General features: G+C 40.8%; 1 protein-coding gene and 1 long non-coding RNA gene across 9 annotated transcripts in view; one reads left to right on the top strand and one right to left on the bottom strand.

Annotated features, from left to right (window-relative positions):
* Window positions 1–18,049, top strand: part of sgip1a (SH3GL interacting endocytic adaptor 1a) — a 49,251-nt gene that overhangs the window by 22,851 nt on the left and 8,351 nt on the right. For 3 of the 7 annotated variants that reach the window (XM_086116602.1, XM_086116601.1, XM_086116605.1), the window contains 11 exons: window positions 1,677–1,688; window positions 4,826–4,847; window positions 4,948–5,023; window positions 6,209–6,294; window positions 6,944–7,024; window positions 8,109–8,183; window positions 8,855–9,637; window positions 9,816–9,937; window positions 11,131–11,278; window positions 16,867–16,926; window positions 17,728–17,839. In XM_086116602.1, coding sequence (XP_085972728.1) covers window positions 1,677–1,688; window positions 4,826–4,847; window positions 4,948–5,023; window positions 6,209–6,294; window positions 6,944–7,024; window positions 8,109–8,183; window positions 8,855–9,637; window positions 9,816–9,937; window positions 11,131–11,278; window positions 16,867–16,926; window positions 17,728–17,839 — 1,577 coding nt within the window. The remainder of the gene's footprint in view (window positions 1–1,676; window positions 1,689–4,825; window positions 4,848–4,947; window positions 5,024–6,208; window positions 6,295–6,943; window positions 7,025–8,108; window positions 8,184–8,854; window positions 9,638–9,815; window positions 9,938–11,130; window positions 11,279–16,866; window positions 16,927–17,727; window positions 17,840–18,049) is intronic. The other 4 variants (XM_086116604.1, XM_086116608.1, XM_086116607.1 and 1 more) reach the window with 4 other exon arrangements.
* On the bottom strand, window positions 602–14,503 carry LOC147202083 (uncharacterized). 2 transcript variants are annotated; one of them, XR_015101468.1, is made up of 4 exons: window positions 14,290–14,503; window positions 5,188–5,364; window positions 1,605–1,758; window positions 602–1,035 (listed from the first exon to the last, which is right to left on the bottom strand). It is a non-coding gene; the product is annotated as an uncharacterized LOC147202083 (long non-coding RNA). The 2 variants fall into 2 exon arrangements; XR_015101469.1 differs by lacking the exon at window positions 5,188–5,364.

The raw sequence follows: 18,049 nt of genomic DNA, 5'->3' as shown, positions 1-18,049 counted from the left end.
CTATTGTGGCGATCTCAGAATATTCAGACATAACTTTAATCCAGTTGTCTCGAACGTCCTTTTAAGGCTGCCGTCATTTGCAATCTCCAGCAGCTTTTTTACTAATTTTTTAAAGGCTTTTTTTAGCGTAATCGTTCACGTGACGCAGAAGCGTGGTATTGACGCGTGTCAAGCGTGACAGAGACGGATGTAACGGAGAATCCGGTAATTTTTCAAAATAAAACATCTTTCGTATTCCGAAATAAATAAAACGGAATTAAGGCAAGTTCTTTCTGTGTGGCCCGGTACCAAATGCCCTGCGGACCGGTACCGGTCCGCGGACCGGCGGTTGGGGACCCCTGTTTTAAAGCAGCATATTTCCATCTACAAAGAAAGCACATAGAGAAGGAGAACCCAACCAATTGATAGCGGCCGACTGGTAGAACGTGGAGTGCTCCCAAGTCCACCATAAGGGGTGCAGGGGGAGGAAGAAAAAGGTTTTTGTGTGTATGTGTATTATTACTGTTATTATTATTATTTTATTTTATATTTTGTTAGCATACACTACAGTTTGCACATTCTGTCACTCTCCTGCCCACAAAGTTGTATTTATTTTTAAAATTAGAAGGCAGGTCAACATTGTATGTTTAAAAAAAAAACATACAACGTTATTTATTTATTTATTTTGTGCATGCAAATACTTTGTTTTTCCACTTTCTTCCCTTCAAAATTTTGCTGCCGTAAATTGTGAATTCCTCCATTGTGAACCAAATAAAGGTTTTCTTATCTGATCTTAAATTGGGCTACAAAGCATTACTTCCGGGCCACTAGGAGAAGCCGGGCCAAAGAAATCAATGGATAAGTCATCCAACCTCAGTTACCCAGTGGAGCTAACAGGTCAGAGTGTCAGCATTCCCTGTTGACATTGTGAGAATCACAATGATGGGTTGTGAGAAATGGAGTTGCGCTGCGTCACAGCATCCAATGGAATTCATCATTTTCATCATGCCCCTCCCCCTGTTGCATCACTGTAATCACTCATGGCTCACTGCACAACTGGAACACACACACACACACAAGAGGGAGAGGTGGTGAGAGGGAAAAAAAAAATGGTGAATGCCAGCATGGCGTGACACATGAAGACCGGTGAGATTTCAATGTAAATTAAAGAGATAAAGGCAATAGCGAGCATCATCGAAGGAAAACATATTAGATGGCAAAAATAGTGTTGGGTCTAAATAGGCTTTCATGAGATGAGAATATTAAAATAGAGAGAGGAGAAAGCTTTGCAAATTCCTGTCACTATTCTCTCACCTCGTCAACACTCTTGAAATATTTTTCCAGGTTTTGAAGTATTCATGGGGATAAGTGCACACAAAAATATAAAAAATCAATGTGGATAAAGAAACACTTAGGTACTTATATATTTATTTATTTGAACCAATTGAGGTGTTTGATTTATGCTCCAGTCATTTTCGACTGCTTGCATCATGCTGAACTAAAAAAAAAAGAAGAATAAAAGTCCTGGAGAGTTGAGGCTAAGATCTTATTTATTGCCCTGTCATACTCATCCCCACATGGGACCTGCCTTACCAAATTGCTGCAGCTGTCTTCCTCTGATTTACCTGATGTCCGTGTTACTGATTTGTTACTCTCTGACCAGGTATCTCTTCTCTCTTCCTTTTTGCTGGTCACAGAGACGTAGCCCGGTAAGTGTCCTTTGCCTCCATCGCTCCTTGGTCAAACTGTAAACACAGTACGTCACATGGCTCCACGTGCCTAACAAACACAAGAGAATGTACACGGATGGGATCAGTGGCTGAAGTGATGCATTGAAACGCTCATTGTCATTATAGAACATATGGATAAAAGGTGTACAATGATGACACAGAATACTTATGCTGTACATATAGATTCTCTCAGTGCATGTGTTCTTGTTTTCCACTATGAACAGCTTCATGCTTGCTCCCAGTACTGGGAAAAAACATTGAAATTCCGACAGCTGCGTTCTTTGAAGTTTTACCTCAGTCACCGCCCATCGTGGACTTCTCACATCCTCTGGTTTGCTCCCAGGCTTTTCCCTCTCACTATTTTTCCTCTTGTGCTCTCTCTGCCCCCCTTGGTGTGCTCATGGAGACTTCATACATGCATGCACATTGCATAAGTGACTGTTTAAGAGCACAGCAGTAATACCCCTTCCCTGTCGCCTCTCTAACAAAATACTGTATTTTCTTTTTCCATCATTTCAAACCTTGTTTTCTCAGTCGTCGTTTTTCTCGAAGCTAGCATTGAAAGGCTTCCAATTTGCAATTAATATCATTATTTCTTTTAAGATAAACTATTACATCCCATTGTTTGATTGCGTGCTATAATTGGTTCATGGATCGGTATAGTTTAGTCAGGTTAGAAAAATACTTGATCACTAATTCCAACACATTTTCACAATCAATGATCTCTGCTTTGTGATATTTTTTCCCCCCAACTTTTAGTCAACTATGAATTGAGCATTTTAATCTTTATATTACCGGTAGTCCAAGAAAACAATTGTATTCAAAATCTGTCATCATTTTTGTCTAGTTTTAGACAGGACAATCATTTTACCAATCATTTTTGACATGCTATTTAAATCAAATGTCATTGTGATGTGGTGTTGAAGGCAAGCAATTTATATCATAAATACATTGGGATGTAAATTCCTTGAGCAGTGGACAACCCCGGACATTAAAAACCAAGACAATTTTACTTACTTTACTTTTATACCCCATTTAGGCTATTTCATGTGTGAAAATGTAGGTTAAAATTGTTTTGAATCATGTGTGGCATATTATTTTATTTTATCTAGATCAGTGGTTGATTTACCAGTGGTACTGAACCCAACCAGTTCATATGCACATTCAATGAACCCTTCATTAGTGAAAAATAAAAATATGATTGAAGAAGTGTTCCTTCAGGGTGGCCCGGTGGTTCAGTGGTTAGGGCGTCAACCTCACTGTGCAGAGGTAATTCCGGCTCCAGCCTCCCTGTGAGTTTGCATGTTCTCCACGGGCCTGTGTGGGTTTTTTCCGGGTACCCCGGTTTCCTCCCACATTCCAAAAACATGCATGGCAGGCTGATTGAACACTCAAAATTGTCCCTGAGTGTGAGTGTGAGCCCGGATGGTTGCTCGTCTCTGTGTGCCCTGCGATTGGCTGGCAACCGGTTCAGGGTGTCCCCGGCTTACTGCCCGAAGACAGCTGGGATAGGCTCCAGCGACCCATGTCAGGATAAGCGGATCAGAAAAATGAGTGAATGAATGGAAAGTGTTCTTTCAGTTTTGAATTGCTCAACTTGGCATGACAAATCATGCAGCTAAGACACTGACTTTCATCACTTTCCATGATGCATGAGAATCCATGTTGTAAATATTCGCCCGACCATTTTTTTCCTCGACGTAGCAGTTTAAAAAAGAAATCTTTTTAAAAAATCGCGACGTACTATCACAACAGTCACTCGTTGACGACTGAGCGAACTAAATTTCCCACAGCACTGATTGGACAAGATATCCTTTATTTGTCCCACACTGGGGAAATTTACAGCCTCCAGCAGCAAGAATGTGGGTAGAAAGAAGAAAAAACAAACAAACACAAGCAATGTAATGTGATCATATGCCGCGGGCGTGTCATAACTAATTGACATGTTGAGTCGGGTGTGTCTTAACCTCCAAGGCAAAGGCTCCGTCGAACCCCTGAGACTGATTCACCGAATCCCTGGGGTTCGATCTAACCCAGGTTAAGAACCACTGCTTTAGATGCATTGGTTTAGTTTGTTTTAGTTTTTAGTTTGCATGCATGTGTAGCTGCCCAGGTAATTGTTTTTAACTATAGTTTGCTTGCAGCTCCTAGATTATTTGCATTAACTAATGCCTCCTTAATCCATAGTAGACCCTACAGAATGTTGGCGTGCAACAGGACGTCGCGTTAAATACAACAAACACGTTAGCCTGTGTATGCTAATGCTAGCGTCCACACACGATTGTCCCCATATCAGAAATGAAATCAGGCATCATCCGCAACGAGCTTCCTTTTTAGATGCTCGTTTATCACCGCCGAGCTGCCTTGAACGGGAGGTTCGTATTACGTATTTTGGTGAAATTCACCCGAACCTTCGAACTCTGTTGCGAACATGGGCCATTGCATGACACTGCACTCCCCAACCAATTGTGGCAGCCGAACCTTTCACCTTTCACCGTGAATCCACCTCCGGGCTTTCCCACTTGTCTGTGCACGCTATGCTGGCTCGCATGCGCTGCAAATTTGAAAGGGGGTGTGTCACTGTGTGTTAACAGCGGATTAGGAGGAGGAGTCAGGATTTGACAAAATCATAACATTTCAGTCTCATTTTTGTTTGTGAGATAAAATGGCCAAACATGTTAGCCCAGTCTTTATTGACTACATTTTCGCCTCGTCTTAATTAGTCTAGGAAAATACATATTATGAATGTGAATGTAAATGGAAATAGCATTTTGCACATTAATGCTATCGTCCATTTGTCTGGCTGTGAGATGTGTAGAGGTTTATTCCTTGATAATCCCTCTTGATGGTTTTTTTATTATTATTATTACTATTATTATCATTATTATTATCCCCCCCCCCCCCCCCCCACACACAGACACACACAAAACCTTCCCTTTTGGAACATTGCAGTTTTATTCATTTATTTGTACTGCAGAAGGTGCAAATTTATGAGCCAAAAGTAACAGTTTTTTAAGAGCGCAGTGAGTCATTAATTATATTTTGGTGTATTTAATGACTTCACTGTAGGCTTTTGTGGATTCACATATTTAAACTTAATTTTCGTGTTGTTTTAGGGGTTGAAAAGGAACACCTCCAGTAAGTATCAGTTTCTCTCAACTTCCCGTTCAGCTCACTTTTACAAAGCTGATAGAATGCAATGAAAGACTTCATGTGTATCTTGCACAAATGTGTCAAGGTGAGGAGATTGTCAGACCAAGACGTGTTGTTCCCACTGTGGCCCCCACACCTGTTCTTGCGCCACAAGCTCCCAGGTATGTACATCTCAGTTCTCTCACAAGCGGCTTATGACCTTGTAGCTGTATACTGCATCGGTCCCAAACCTTTTTTGCATCATGGACCGGTTTCATGTAAAGACATATTTTTTCGGACTGGCGTAGAAACGATTAAAAATAAACCGTTAAGAATTGACCATTACATTGAGTGCAGTTCTTGTAATTAGCGGGGGCGCCTGCGTCACTCTCCTCCCCGACCTTTGTGGCCCAGCCATTCTGCCACGGAGCGCACCACCTTGTCAATGGCGCCTCTGTGCGGTGGCCCCGACGCTGATGGAGGCGACAGTGTTTCTTGTGGCTCGCAGCTGAGCTCAACTAAACTGAGAAAGTAAAGAATCAGATTAATGAAATTGTTTCATTTCATTTTTTTCACATTGAGCGAGAGATTTGTGTCTGCCATGATAGTGTGTTTAAATTCCACCAAGAGTCGTAATTTAGAGGTCACAACACTGTAATGCCAGAGTTACATTATCCCAGCACTTCTCAACCTTACAAATGTGCAGTAAAACGTGTAACTCCTAACTAGCTGTTTAATGAGTGTGAGTAGCAGAAAGGATTAATTCTGTATCTGTCTGCATCCTTGAGTTGGAAGACTTCGGGAAGTGGGGTGATTAAAATTTGTCTCAGAAGTACAAATTCCAACATTCTTGTGTACCTAACTCACCAGGAGTTGGAGCCTCAATGGCCTCTGTTTTACCAGAGAAATTTTGTTGTTTTATGTGGTGAAAATTGAGGAGGCGGATCGTGGTCCTCATAGATCTGAGGGGGGCGTGCTGGGCATCGTGCCACACGTCTTTCCCAGTTGTTTTTCTGATGCTTCTTTTATTTGGTATCGGACCACCAGACGGGCCGTGGCCCACCGGGGTAAACCCCGCCTTCCCCAGAGGGCCACCTGCCCCTGCCTAGTATACAGTATATTATACTGTGCAAGTGTGCAACACAGGCAGATATTATCCGTTAGCGCGACTGTGTTTGAGCATTAAAAGATATAGTTCTAGTATCTTTGATACAAAATGCAATGTTAATCATGGCGCAGCTGATATTGGAAGCACAGTGTAATCATTGTCAGTTGCAATATATACCCGGTTTGTCCGAAATGACAAAATGACATAGTGTGGATGTTTTTGGGGGGTTTTTTTGTTTTTGTTTTTTTCCTCCTTGCAGCAGCCAGCAGACACCAGCCTCTGAAATCACGACAAATTTGTTTGGGCCTCCTTTGGAAACGGCTTTTGGAGACCAGAAAATAGAAGGTAGTTTCATCTTTTTACTCTTGTTTAATTTATATTTCACTTGACTGTTATGTAGCCATGCAATTTTTATGGATCCAAATATGTGTGCATGTGCAAACTTGTTCCTATTTTTTTTGCCCAAAAAATATAATTCAGTGCATGCAGCATAAACTCTATCTCAGGCAAATCCTGTTCTCTTAATATCTATTTCCTCCCTGATCACACTGATATTCAAATGTCCTTCTTCCCAATGTCCCGATGTCTTTGCTGTGGTCTCAATTTAAAGTGGCACTCAGGGGCTTTGTTATTTGCACCGTGTAGCTTGTTTATATGCAGAGTCTGTTGTCAGCCGCTCGTATTCAATCCTGTTGGATTTATCGATGCAGTGGAGTTCTTAACTGTTGCATAACTCCCACATTTCAAGGATTTATTCTTGAAATGAATCGGACTTATGTGTGGAACAGTGCTCTGCCGGTGTCAACTACAACTGCATGTTTTGCACCCTTACTGTCTCGGATGAACTTTTTTGCATCACAATTTGAAACAATGCTAGAAAACATTGAATTGTCATTCCATTTGTAGTTCTGTTTGTGCACAAAATGTATCTGTATTTTTATCTGAGAGCCTTTAACTCTCATGTTTTGGTGTTCTGCCTCCTTCCTGAACCAAGCGGTTCTGTCTGAGTCTGATGTGTGGGGGGCTTCTGTGTCAGAGCCTGAGTCCTCTTTGAAAAGAGCCTTCCCCACAGGAAGTAAGTTTAGAATTTTCTGCTAATTTGCCATGCCTCTTCATTTCCCTGGTGACTGTACACACATCTCACAAGCCCCCCTCATCATAAAACAAGAATGCTATATACGGCCATACCACTCACAAGATGTCGACCTTTTCATTTGATCACAAAATGACTCATTGTTGGTTGGATTTTTTTTCTTTCATATGCAGTGCTATGGAAAGGTGGAGGACCCACCTTTCCCGGTGTCTTCCTTATGCTTGAGCGTGGTGGTTAATGGATGAGCTATATGTTGCGTGGTTAATGTTTCCTGGTCCTTTTATTGTTGTTGTTGTGCTTTAGGTGATGTCCACACATATAAGGCTATTATTAATTAAACAATGTTTATTTATTTAGAATCTGGAGAAATCTCTCTACATAAGCAGCAAAGCTGAAAACTAACATTGAATGCCCTTGGCCTTTGATCCCTCAGACGGCAATTAACTCAGTTTGTCGCTACATCGATAAATGCAATTTAAAGCTACAATAGAAATCAAATTTCAGCAGCTCCAAAAAAAATGCCCCTGACTTCTCTGGGTCCAAGCTCATCTGAGATGGACTGAGACAAAGAGGAAAAGTGTGCTGTGGTCTGATGAGTCCACGTTTTAAATTATCTTTGGAAATCATGGTCTTTGTTAAATATTCAATTTAATTTAATGTATTGAAAACAGACTTGCAAATCATTGTATTCTGTTTTTTACATTTTACACACCATCCCAACTTTGTTGTGGCTGGGTTTTATAATACATTTTACAAAATGAACACATTGAACAAATTCATGAACACAGTAAAATGACGTCTTGAGAGGCTACACAAAATGGTGACAGCCTAAATCTAAATGAAAGTTCCGGTGATAACCAAAAAAATAAATGGTTTTCTTTTCTTTCCTTCTTTTTCATGAAGTGGACATTGCCTAATTAATTGTGGGTGTCATTTAATCTTCATTTTTGGGGAAACTTTAACATAGAAAATCAGATCACATCCTCGCCTTCAAACTGACATGATGCCGTTTTTTTTATTAGATATTCAGAGTCTGTGTTAATTGTTTCACTGACAATATCTGCAGCTCCACCACCACTTCCACCCAAGAATGTTCCAGCATCTCCACTGACAACTGACTCTACCTCTAGAGATGATACTGGTAACACACTTTAGTATTTAACTCTCACCATTACATCAGGATATCTTTTTTCCTCTTTAGTCATATTCTCTGTATGCAGTGCTGACCAAATGTATTTATCTTGTCAGTAATAGGAGAACTTACCCGGGAAGCATATACAGGCAGCGAGTTAGTATGGATTGTTTTTTTTTCCTCAGTAAAGTGTTAACATTTGCCTTTTTAAACAGGAATGAGAAATTCAGGTTTGAATTCAGCTTTATTCATCTAAAGTTGACAGCAAGCCGGACTTCATTCAACAGTCAGAATATACTGTATAAAGCGTTACATTCAACTATTACAACTTTTTTCAAGGAAGTAAATTCCTATGACTGTTTTAGTCAAGAAATAATCATATTTGACTACTTTTTGTGAAACTGCAAAACAAATTAATTGTTAAATAACAATGGCAATTATATTTTAGTGTTAGTTATGCTTGCAATTAAATACCCCCTGACCGCCGGTACTTTTTTTTTCTTCATTTAAGTCCTGTTATTCAGAAAAAAAATGAAGTTAAAAGTCATAATCAGGGTTGTCAATAATTAAGATGAAGATTAAGATGTTTCTTCTTGCTTCCTTCTGTGTCAGGGATGCTTTATCTTCCTGAATCACCTCTTCAAACAGTCTGTGATTAAAAGAGTGGTTGTCTGTCTCAGATGTATCGACAGAAGCTGAGAACTCAACAAGAAAGACATCCATAGCTGACTTGGATAACCTATTTGGACCAGAGCAGGCTCCTCCTGCAAATGAGGATGCAGGTGACACGTGGGTGTGCTTCAATGAGCAGTCTCCCAAACAGCCACTTCTACCGAAGGAGCTTGCACTTCCACTTCCTCTTTCCCCCCCTCCTCCAGAGGAATCGGCACCTCCATTATCAGGCTCCCCCCCTCCTCCTGAATCTCCTGCCCCACCTTTACCTGTATCACCACCTCCTGCAGAAGACGCAGGATCTCATCACCCAAAACCACCTTCTGCAAAAGAAGTTCAGAGTTCCCCTCTACCAAGTTCCCCACCACCATCAGAGGAGCCACCCTCTGTCCCCTCAGGGTCTTATACACCCAAGGACCGAAATCTTTCGCCCACCGCTCCGTCACTCCCTTCAACCACCGAGCTTGCAGCCTATCTTCCAACTTCAACTAGTCCACCGGTTGATTCACCGGCCAGCATCCAAACAGCTCCCAAAGCAAGCACGCCTCCATCAGTGACGCCTCCATCAGTGACTTTACCCGAGAAGGAAACAGCAACATTCCCTTTTCCACCAATCCAGACAGAGAATACAGATGAACCCCGACCCAAAGAGGATGACGGTGAAATCGTCACTTCACCCAAAGACGCAAGCCAGGGGAACCGAACTACACCTCCACCGCCCCCTCCCCCAACGTACCGGACGGTGGTCTCATCTCCAGGTCCAACATCAGGGACGGCTGGTATGAAAAGCGGTGAGTTGACGAAAATTGGGCCTTCAATACCCTACAATTTGCCTTGTAGATGCTGTCTGCTCGGCAGCAGGGTCAGAAGATGTTGCTGTGTTTCCAAAACTCTATGAATTAAAAGTGGTGTTCTTCTTTTCTTTTCTCCCCCCCCCCCCCCACGTACAACACATAACATGTTTTAAAGGTTCCTCTTCTCCAGTTTTGCCTAACGCTCCTTCAACCGTGAACGCCACTCCACCTCCTCCTCCACCCCGCCCGCCTTCACGACCCAAACTTCCACCAGGAAAACCAAGTGTAGGAGATACTGTAAGTAGATTCCAATATTGTTTTATACCACCAGTGTTAGCTTAGAACAGATTGGTGAAAGCAGTTGTATGAGTGAATTGAGGCATTTAAAGCACATTTTCCATCTGCAAAGTTGAGGTCTCGTTACCTCGCCGTGGGTGCATTTGGAAATGCAGTCCAAGCACACGCTGCTTCCCTCTGAGTATTCGTTAACTCTGAGCATTGTTCAAATGTGCTATTCGGTTATTCAGAGTGCCCCAAAAAGGCAGTGCTGGAGCCCAGTGCGTCAGACAGTACAAGGAAAGGAAACAGTCCAAGCCCAAGGTGTTGATTACTTTATAAGATAGGCTGCATATGGAAATTAATGGTAGGGGAGCACCAGAGGCAAAGCTATTGTACGTGGTGGCCTTGTCACTCTTTGGCCACCCCCACCTCTAGGGGAAGATTTTAATACCTGGTTGTGACTTTTCTGCCATTTTCACATGGATGAAGTATTGTTACACCCCTTGAGCCTCTGTCACAATTCATTTAGAGAAACTGCATATTTCATAACAATTTATCTGAATGCAAACTATAAAATAATTTGTCTTCCATTCAGTCTTACAGTCAGTGTCAAACAAAATCATTACCGTATTTTCCGCACTATAAGGCGCACCTAAAAGCATTCAATTTTCTCAAAAGCCGCTTTATATATGGATCGATATTCTGTCACGTGCTCATGGCGGCAACAGATTTCCGTCACACAATAGTTGCCGTGATTACAGTTCTTCGTCATCTACTTCCATTTCTTCTACTTTGTTTTGTTAGTTAGCATGTACGTTTGGTGCATTACCTTCTTCAGCATGCTATTAAGAAGGTGGCCACCGATGGTAAAACATAGCCATGATACACTACCTTGACAAATACTTTTGGTGCAGTACCGCCTGTGTTTCGAAATGAGGTGATGGTTATGCACAGAAAGTCAACACGGTTAGGGAACAGAGATTTTGGGGTGCTGGTCTGAGTTCTAATTTTAATACACTCTATACAAGTCGCACCCGAGTATGTTATAAGACCAGCCAGACTATGGAGAAAAAAAAAAGTCTGACTTACGGTCCGCAAAAAAATGGTAGTTCACTCATTTCAGGACTGGGTTTTCCGAGCACACCAATTCACCTTAAAAGAAAAGGGCTGGTTTACTATTCACCATTTATTTTATATTCATGTTGTTTCAGAATCGTCCATTTAGTCCACCGGTTCATGGAGCTAGCCCCCCTCCCATTGCTCCCTTGGCCCGGGCAGAGAGCACCTCTTCCATCTCCTCTACCAACTCCCTGAGTGCTGCCACGACTCCCACAGTCAGTAAAGACCTCTCAGTGTCAGGTTTGTACACCATCACTTGGCTGAGAACTTTAAGAGCTGAGCATATTCATTTAAAAATCTAAGCTTGAACATTCAGTCATGTGATTAGATCATTCAAATCCTCACATCAGACGTGTGCTTATTACTATTGTTTGACCTACTATTAATATAAATTATGGATGTCCCGCACTTTTTTGGTACCGGAATACAAGTCTTTGGTTTTAAGGATCTGCCGATAGTTCCAATCCAATACTTTGGCAGTACATGGGAAAAAAACAAACAAACAGCTAGCATGGAGATGGCCTCAAATTAATATAGAAATGTGCATACAGATGTGTGGCTTATACAGTACATGGTTCATATATTTGTATGTGTGTTATGAAATATATTTACATTCAGATGATATGGGCCAATCCACCAAATCAGTGCCAATTGGTTTTACTGTCAAGATAAACTAAAGTTGTATCTTGTTTCTTTGTCTTTTTTTTAAGCTCTTAATTTGATGACCCACAAATTGAACAATTCAAAATGTGTGTTGCTCAGTCTCAGACATGTTTTATATTACGTCATTGTTTTATACTAAAGCTCTTCATGGGTTCATCTATCCATCCATCCATCCATCCATCCATCCATCCAACCATCCATCACCTAATCCGCTTATACTCACGAGAGTCACGGGCATGCTGAAGCCTATCCATGCTGTCTTCAAGCTGCAGGCGGTGTACACCCTGAATCGGTTGCCAGCCAATCGCAGGGCACACAGAGACGAGCAACCATCCGGGCTCACACTCACACCTCGGGACAATTTAGTGTGGTCAATCAGCCTGCCATGCATGTTTTTGGAATGCGGGAGGAAACTGGAGTACCCGGAGAAAACCCGCGCAGGCCCGGGGAGAACATGCAAACTCCACACAGTATATATATACTGTATATATATACAGTGTGTGTGTGTATATATATATATATATATATATATATATATACAGTAATCCCTCGTTTATCGCGGTTAATGGGGACCAAAACCACCCGCGATAAACGAAAATCCGCAAAGTAGCGTCCAATTAACATAAACAGGTAAAAAAAATATTATATATATATATATATATATATATATATATATATATATATATATATATATATACTGTATATATACAGTATATTTTTTAAGTCGCTCCAAAACAACAGCGAGTCACATAGAGCAACATATACAGTATTGTACTCCATGTATATGTAAAAAATATACTGTATATATCTTTTATATGTTTGAAAATATCCGCGATGCACTGAACCCACAATAAACGAACCACGAAGTAGCGAGGGATCACTGTATATATATATATATATATATATACACACACTGTATACATACTGTATATATTAAAGATGCGAGTGTTAAACTTTGCCCTACAACACGAGCATAGTGCAGCCCAAGAGTGGAAAGTAATCAGCCTTTTAAAATAGAACGGCGGTCTCATTTCAAATGTTGTTTTTCAGCTTTACACAGATAGGCATGGGTAATCATAAATATAACATTAACTAACATTAACTACATCAAGACTGTTTAGAATGTGAATTGCAATCTGTATAGATTTTGGGTGTAATTTTGTTTAGAATTTGTTTTATTCAGCGGAATCTAAAAATGACTGGGCTTGACAGTATGATACATAGCCAGGAATGTCAAAGATTCTTAGTTTGTATTCTGGTGTTTTACCATTTCAGTGTACTGGATTTATCATTTAAGTGAGTTTTTTTGTGTGTGTGTTGTAATATTTTGTGTTGCCATATTGGTTTGATTTGCTCTCTTGTGTTACCCAACTTTTATTTGTCCTTTGGCTTGTCAGAAGACGATGCTTACATAGACAAGCTGCCTTCATTTCAGAGGCACTATGATTCATTTACATTTATAATAAACATCCTCACGGAGTAAGGGGGTCAGTCGCTTTGTTCAATATTCTTCACCTACAGTGCACATGATCGAAATTCAGTTGGTTGCTTTGCCTGTAAATGTCAGTCAAACATATATAGGTAACAGTACAGTGACATAGGGTCTTAGCACATTCCTTGTATGGTTGGGTAATTGTAAAGACATATTGGTAATCAACGATGCATTAACCTGACTGCAAATCTCTATTTTGTGTGTGGATGCTGAGAGATGCTCTTGCCAAGCTTAAATGGGAAGCTGTATCATCATTTCTGGATGATACAATGCTACTATTTTCCCCCAAAACTTTAAAACCTGCGGCTTTTAACGTGACACTGTTTATTTATGATTTTTCATTGACGAGCATTCAGTCGTCAATAGTTTGACCCATAGTCTCGTCACATCTGACCAATGAAATTACCAAACACGTCACAGTGGACCAATCCAACTGTCCGAGTCTGCCTTCATACTGAATATTTATCAGTCATTTGTGGTTGCGCACGTGAGTGGAGCAGGCTGCCTGAAATGAGAAATGCAGAACTCTGTATGCGTAGCGGACTTTAACAACATCGGAACGACAGTTGTTGCAGCTTAGAAGAGAAAACATTTGAAATCCCGCTTCCTGTTAACAGAGCGGGGTAGGAGGTTGATGTAAAAAAAGAAGCCAGCGACAAGGTACAGTCATATGCTTACCTACTTTCCGAACCCTGTTGCTTTAGATGCTAGCCAATGAGCAATCTCAAAAGCTCTGAGGCGTAATCAATACCTACACAGTAAAACCTCCAACTTCCCACTCAATGGTAACCTCATGGCCGTGACTAAATGTGTAAACAAGCTTCACATCACAAGATGTCATAAAACTGCAATTGATCTTGACCACTATTTATGCTATCATCCCTACTTGTGTCAACCACAACCACAATATTTGCTCAAATTTTTTGAATTTAATGAGCATCACATCCCCCCCACCCACCACCATAGGTTCTCATTACAGCTTAATGACAAAACCGCTTTGCTGTCCATAAAATCAAAAAAATTGTGGCAATTTTAATAATTTTAGACATTGACCAAGACTCAAATCTGGTGTCTCCCACGCACATAAAAACAATACCTGATGTTCCTGTGGCACACTTGTTTTCTGTAATCCTCATCTTTGCGAAGGCGCTGGAAACAAGCAAAAACAAAATTCTCTTGTCCTTGTCCGGGCAGCCAGTTTAAAATATTGCACTTGTAGTCACAGATTCAACTTCTTCTTGCATGCCAGTACAACCGCCAACAGCTCAACAGGTTCCCAGGCCGTGCAAGATATGTTTCAATTCAATGAGGGTTTCTGATCACTGAGAAAAAAAAAGGGGGGGGGTACAAGTAAACTGCTCAGTGAATGAAACGTGCTGTAACAAAATTCTTACCCCAAGTTGCTCCCATAATCGTTTGCACATGAGAGTACTCAGGAATAAGGTGGATTGGGCAAACACATAACATTTGGATTGTGACTTGAAGCCATTTATGTTGTGCTGCCTGCCTCTCAGCATTCACATAATTAAAGTTGAAAGTGAAACAAACTCGGGAGGTACAAAGGCGATTGAGTGGTGTGCAGTTAAGATAGCCCAGTATATCAACCAGTGTTTTTTTTTTCACCACAACTCATTCATTTGCATTTTAATTCCCTTTAATACACATGCACAGAACTACCACGTCTGTCATTGCCTTTATATTTGACGAGACCTATTGAGGTTTTACGAAAAAGTGTCGGGAAGACGACCCCCTTTTTCTGCTTTTTTAATGTACCATTTACATATTTTTTCTTTTTTGGTTTATTGTTGTCATCACAGATCTGTCAGCACAATTGCAGTCTTTGTGATAGCCTCTTGATTTTCCACATCCCCTTTTTCTTCACAAATTCTGCATTCTTTTGCCATCACTGTCACATGCATTTGAAATAGATTTTGCCCACATGTACCATTTGTCACTTATGTCATGGCTCATTGATCTTCAATTGTGCATACCATTCACCCAAATCTGGGTGGCTTCATTATCCATTTGTCTTTGAGACTTTTCTCTCTGGTTTATGACTGTGCACTATTGGCTGTCTCACCATTTCACCATGGAAACTCGTCTCTTTTTTTCCACCGACACACATTGTATTTTGTGCTCGCTGAGTGTTGTGCAGCCACTCAAGGATGCCTTTGCATGTGTGTGTGTGTGTATGTGTGCGTGCGTGTGCGTGTGTGTGTATTTTTGCTTTTGCTGCTCTCAACTCTCTCTCTCTCTCACTCACTCACTCACACTGTCAGAACAGTTGGGCTATTAGCTGTTTGAAGCAGGAGAATTGCACCAAATTAGGAAGGGAGTAGCTGTTTAGTAGTCATGCCATCCTCTCGGAATCACTTTTGGAGCATGATAAAATGGAACAATCTGGACTGCTATTATTGCCAGCTATCACCTGAACCCTGACCCCCGTTTCTTTCTAACCTGCCACTCCAGTAAAAATATAGACCTTGGAAATCTGAACACCTGCCATGTTGTTATCGTGATGAGGTGCTGCTTTCCAGCTCTCAATGTCTGTCATGATCAGCCACAATGTCTTATAACAATGGCGTGCTAACCCTCTCGTTGTTAAACACATCATCAACATATCAAAATGCTCTGGGGAAATATAATTATTTTCAATGTAGTACAGTAATCCCTCGTTTATCGCAGTTAGTGGGGACCAAAACCACCCGCAATAAACGAAAATCCGTGAAGTAGCGAAACCCCCCCCCCCCCCCATAGGTAATGTGTATGAGTATAAAAAAATATGTATAAGGCCAAATTTAATGGCATACATGCATGTAGAAGTAAATTTTGAAGTAATTAACATTACTTAATGCTGTATACTAATAGATTTAAACATGTATAAGTTAGGTTAGTGTGTATATATATATATATATATATATATATATATGTAGTACTGTATATGTTGCTCTATGTGACTCACTGTTGTTTTGCTGACTTTGGCTGCTTGTCGCGGACCTTTTGCAGACTTAAAATTGTATTCATTTATTTTTTATGAATATGTTTGAAAAAATCCGTGATACACTGAAGCCGCGATAAACGAACCGCGAAATAGCGAGGGATGACTGTAGTTTGCTTTCTGGTCAAGATTCCAAAGTTTTGCTCCAGCCAGTCAATGCTTTTCCTGCACAATGTAGTCTCATGGCTGCCTCCTGCAGGGAGTATGTGGACATTGCATGCCATTTGAGAAGACCAACTCTGTTTAGAACAGGAACTATTGGAAAATGCAATGCACATGATGTTTGAAAACCAATACAAGTGGTTCAGATTAGAAATAACAGTGGGATTATAAAATGTAGCAGTATAGATGTTTTCACATTGTACTTTAGCGGTGGCACTCACCCGAGCAGATTTGCAGCAAAAAAAAAAAAAAAACCATTGCTCACTTCCATATCGTCTCATTGTGTTCCATCATGACTGTGTCTGGGTTTGCCGTTGTCCTCTCTCCCCCACACCCACCAATTTGTTTCACCTCACAGTGATGTGACAGACCTGCCATGTGAGACTCACGCTACTATCCTTCTCTCCTTCCCCTTTCACCCACTTCTTTCAATTCCTTCCTTCCTGTTCATCCCCCTCCTCTTCCACCCGATGTCCCATCCCCACTTCTGTTCTTCAACCTGACCCCACACAGAGAATGACCAGCCATCCCTTGTATGGTTTGACAGAGGGAAGTTTTATTTAACCTTTGAAGGTAAGTTTTATATGCAACAGGGCGAATTGTGGTGTTCACACACACACTCTTTGAGGCGCATTTGTGCAAGCTTGTTTCCTGGCCTGCCCCTACTCTGCTCCCTTCTCTACTTTTCCTCTTCATGAGAAAAAAAATCCGTCCATCCTTCCATCTTCTATTCCTGCCAGCACCAAACTAACATCTTCAGAGCCCAGAACTAATGCTCACGGTGGTCTCATTTTTCTCATCTTGCCGTCCTGACATTGCTCATCGTCATGTTGTTTCCTTTCCCTCCAATGGATCATCGTTCCTTGTACATCATACTTAAAATGTCTTCTACCGTTTCCTTTCGCTGTTTTATCTTTTTGGGTTCATCTTTGCACTTACTGGTCTTTGAATCTGATTCAAACACTACATTAAAAAAAAGCTTGCACATCTTTATGCCAACCTCTTTGTTAACGTCAACATGGTCAAATGTTTAAAATGATTTCATTCACAGTCAAAGAGCAGAGAGAAATTGGTTAATATGATGTGTACAATATAATATGATTGATTTAATGTTTTTTTTCCTAACTTGCACTTTAATATTTTGTCCCTTATTTTAGCCACACGTTTATTTTCTTTTTTAAACTTGATTTAAAAAAATCCTGCACATATACATATTGATAGATAGATAGATGCCATATATATATACTGTATCTGTGTGTGTGTATATACAAAGCTAATGAAAGAAATCATTTACACCATAGAAAATTAGATGGAAGTAAGAATATATTTGTGTGTTACAACATAGAACGTGTGTGTGTTTGTGTGTTATGTTAGGCTGCTCCAGAGGGCCGAGCCCTCTCACCATGGGGGCTCAGGACACGCTCCCTGTGGCTGCTGCATTCACTGAAACAGTCAATGCCTTCTTCAAAGGGGCCGACCCCGGCAAGTAAGTCAAGCGAGTGCTTTATACTGCATATGTCATTTAGATCATTTAAATCAGAAGTACTTCAAATGATGGCAGCTCCTTTAAAATGCATTTGAATGTGATCTCCACAGCCACAACCCCATTTGTAAGGACTATGAACTTGTGCAACCATGTTAGCGCAAGTATTTCTTTTTTACTTCCCCTCTCACTGTTTTTCAATTGAGTGGTGCA

This window comes from Hippocampus guttulatus, chromosome 7, assembly GCF_054856545.1.
Source record: "Hippocampus guttulatus isolate MCC_2025c chromosome 7, RoL_Hgut_1.0, whole genome shotgun sequence".
NCBI lineage: Eukaryota > Metazoa > Chordata > Actinopteri > Syngnathiformes > Syngnathidae > Hippocampus > Hippocampus guttulatus.
This window is presented reverse-complemented; position numbering and strand designations above follow the sequence as displayed.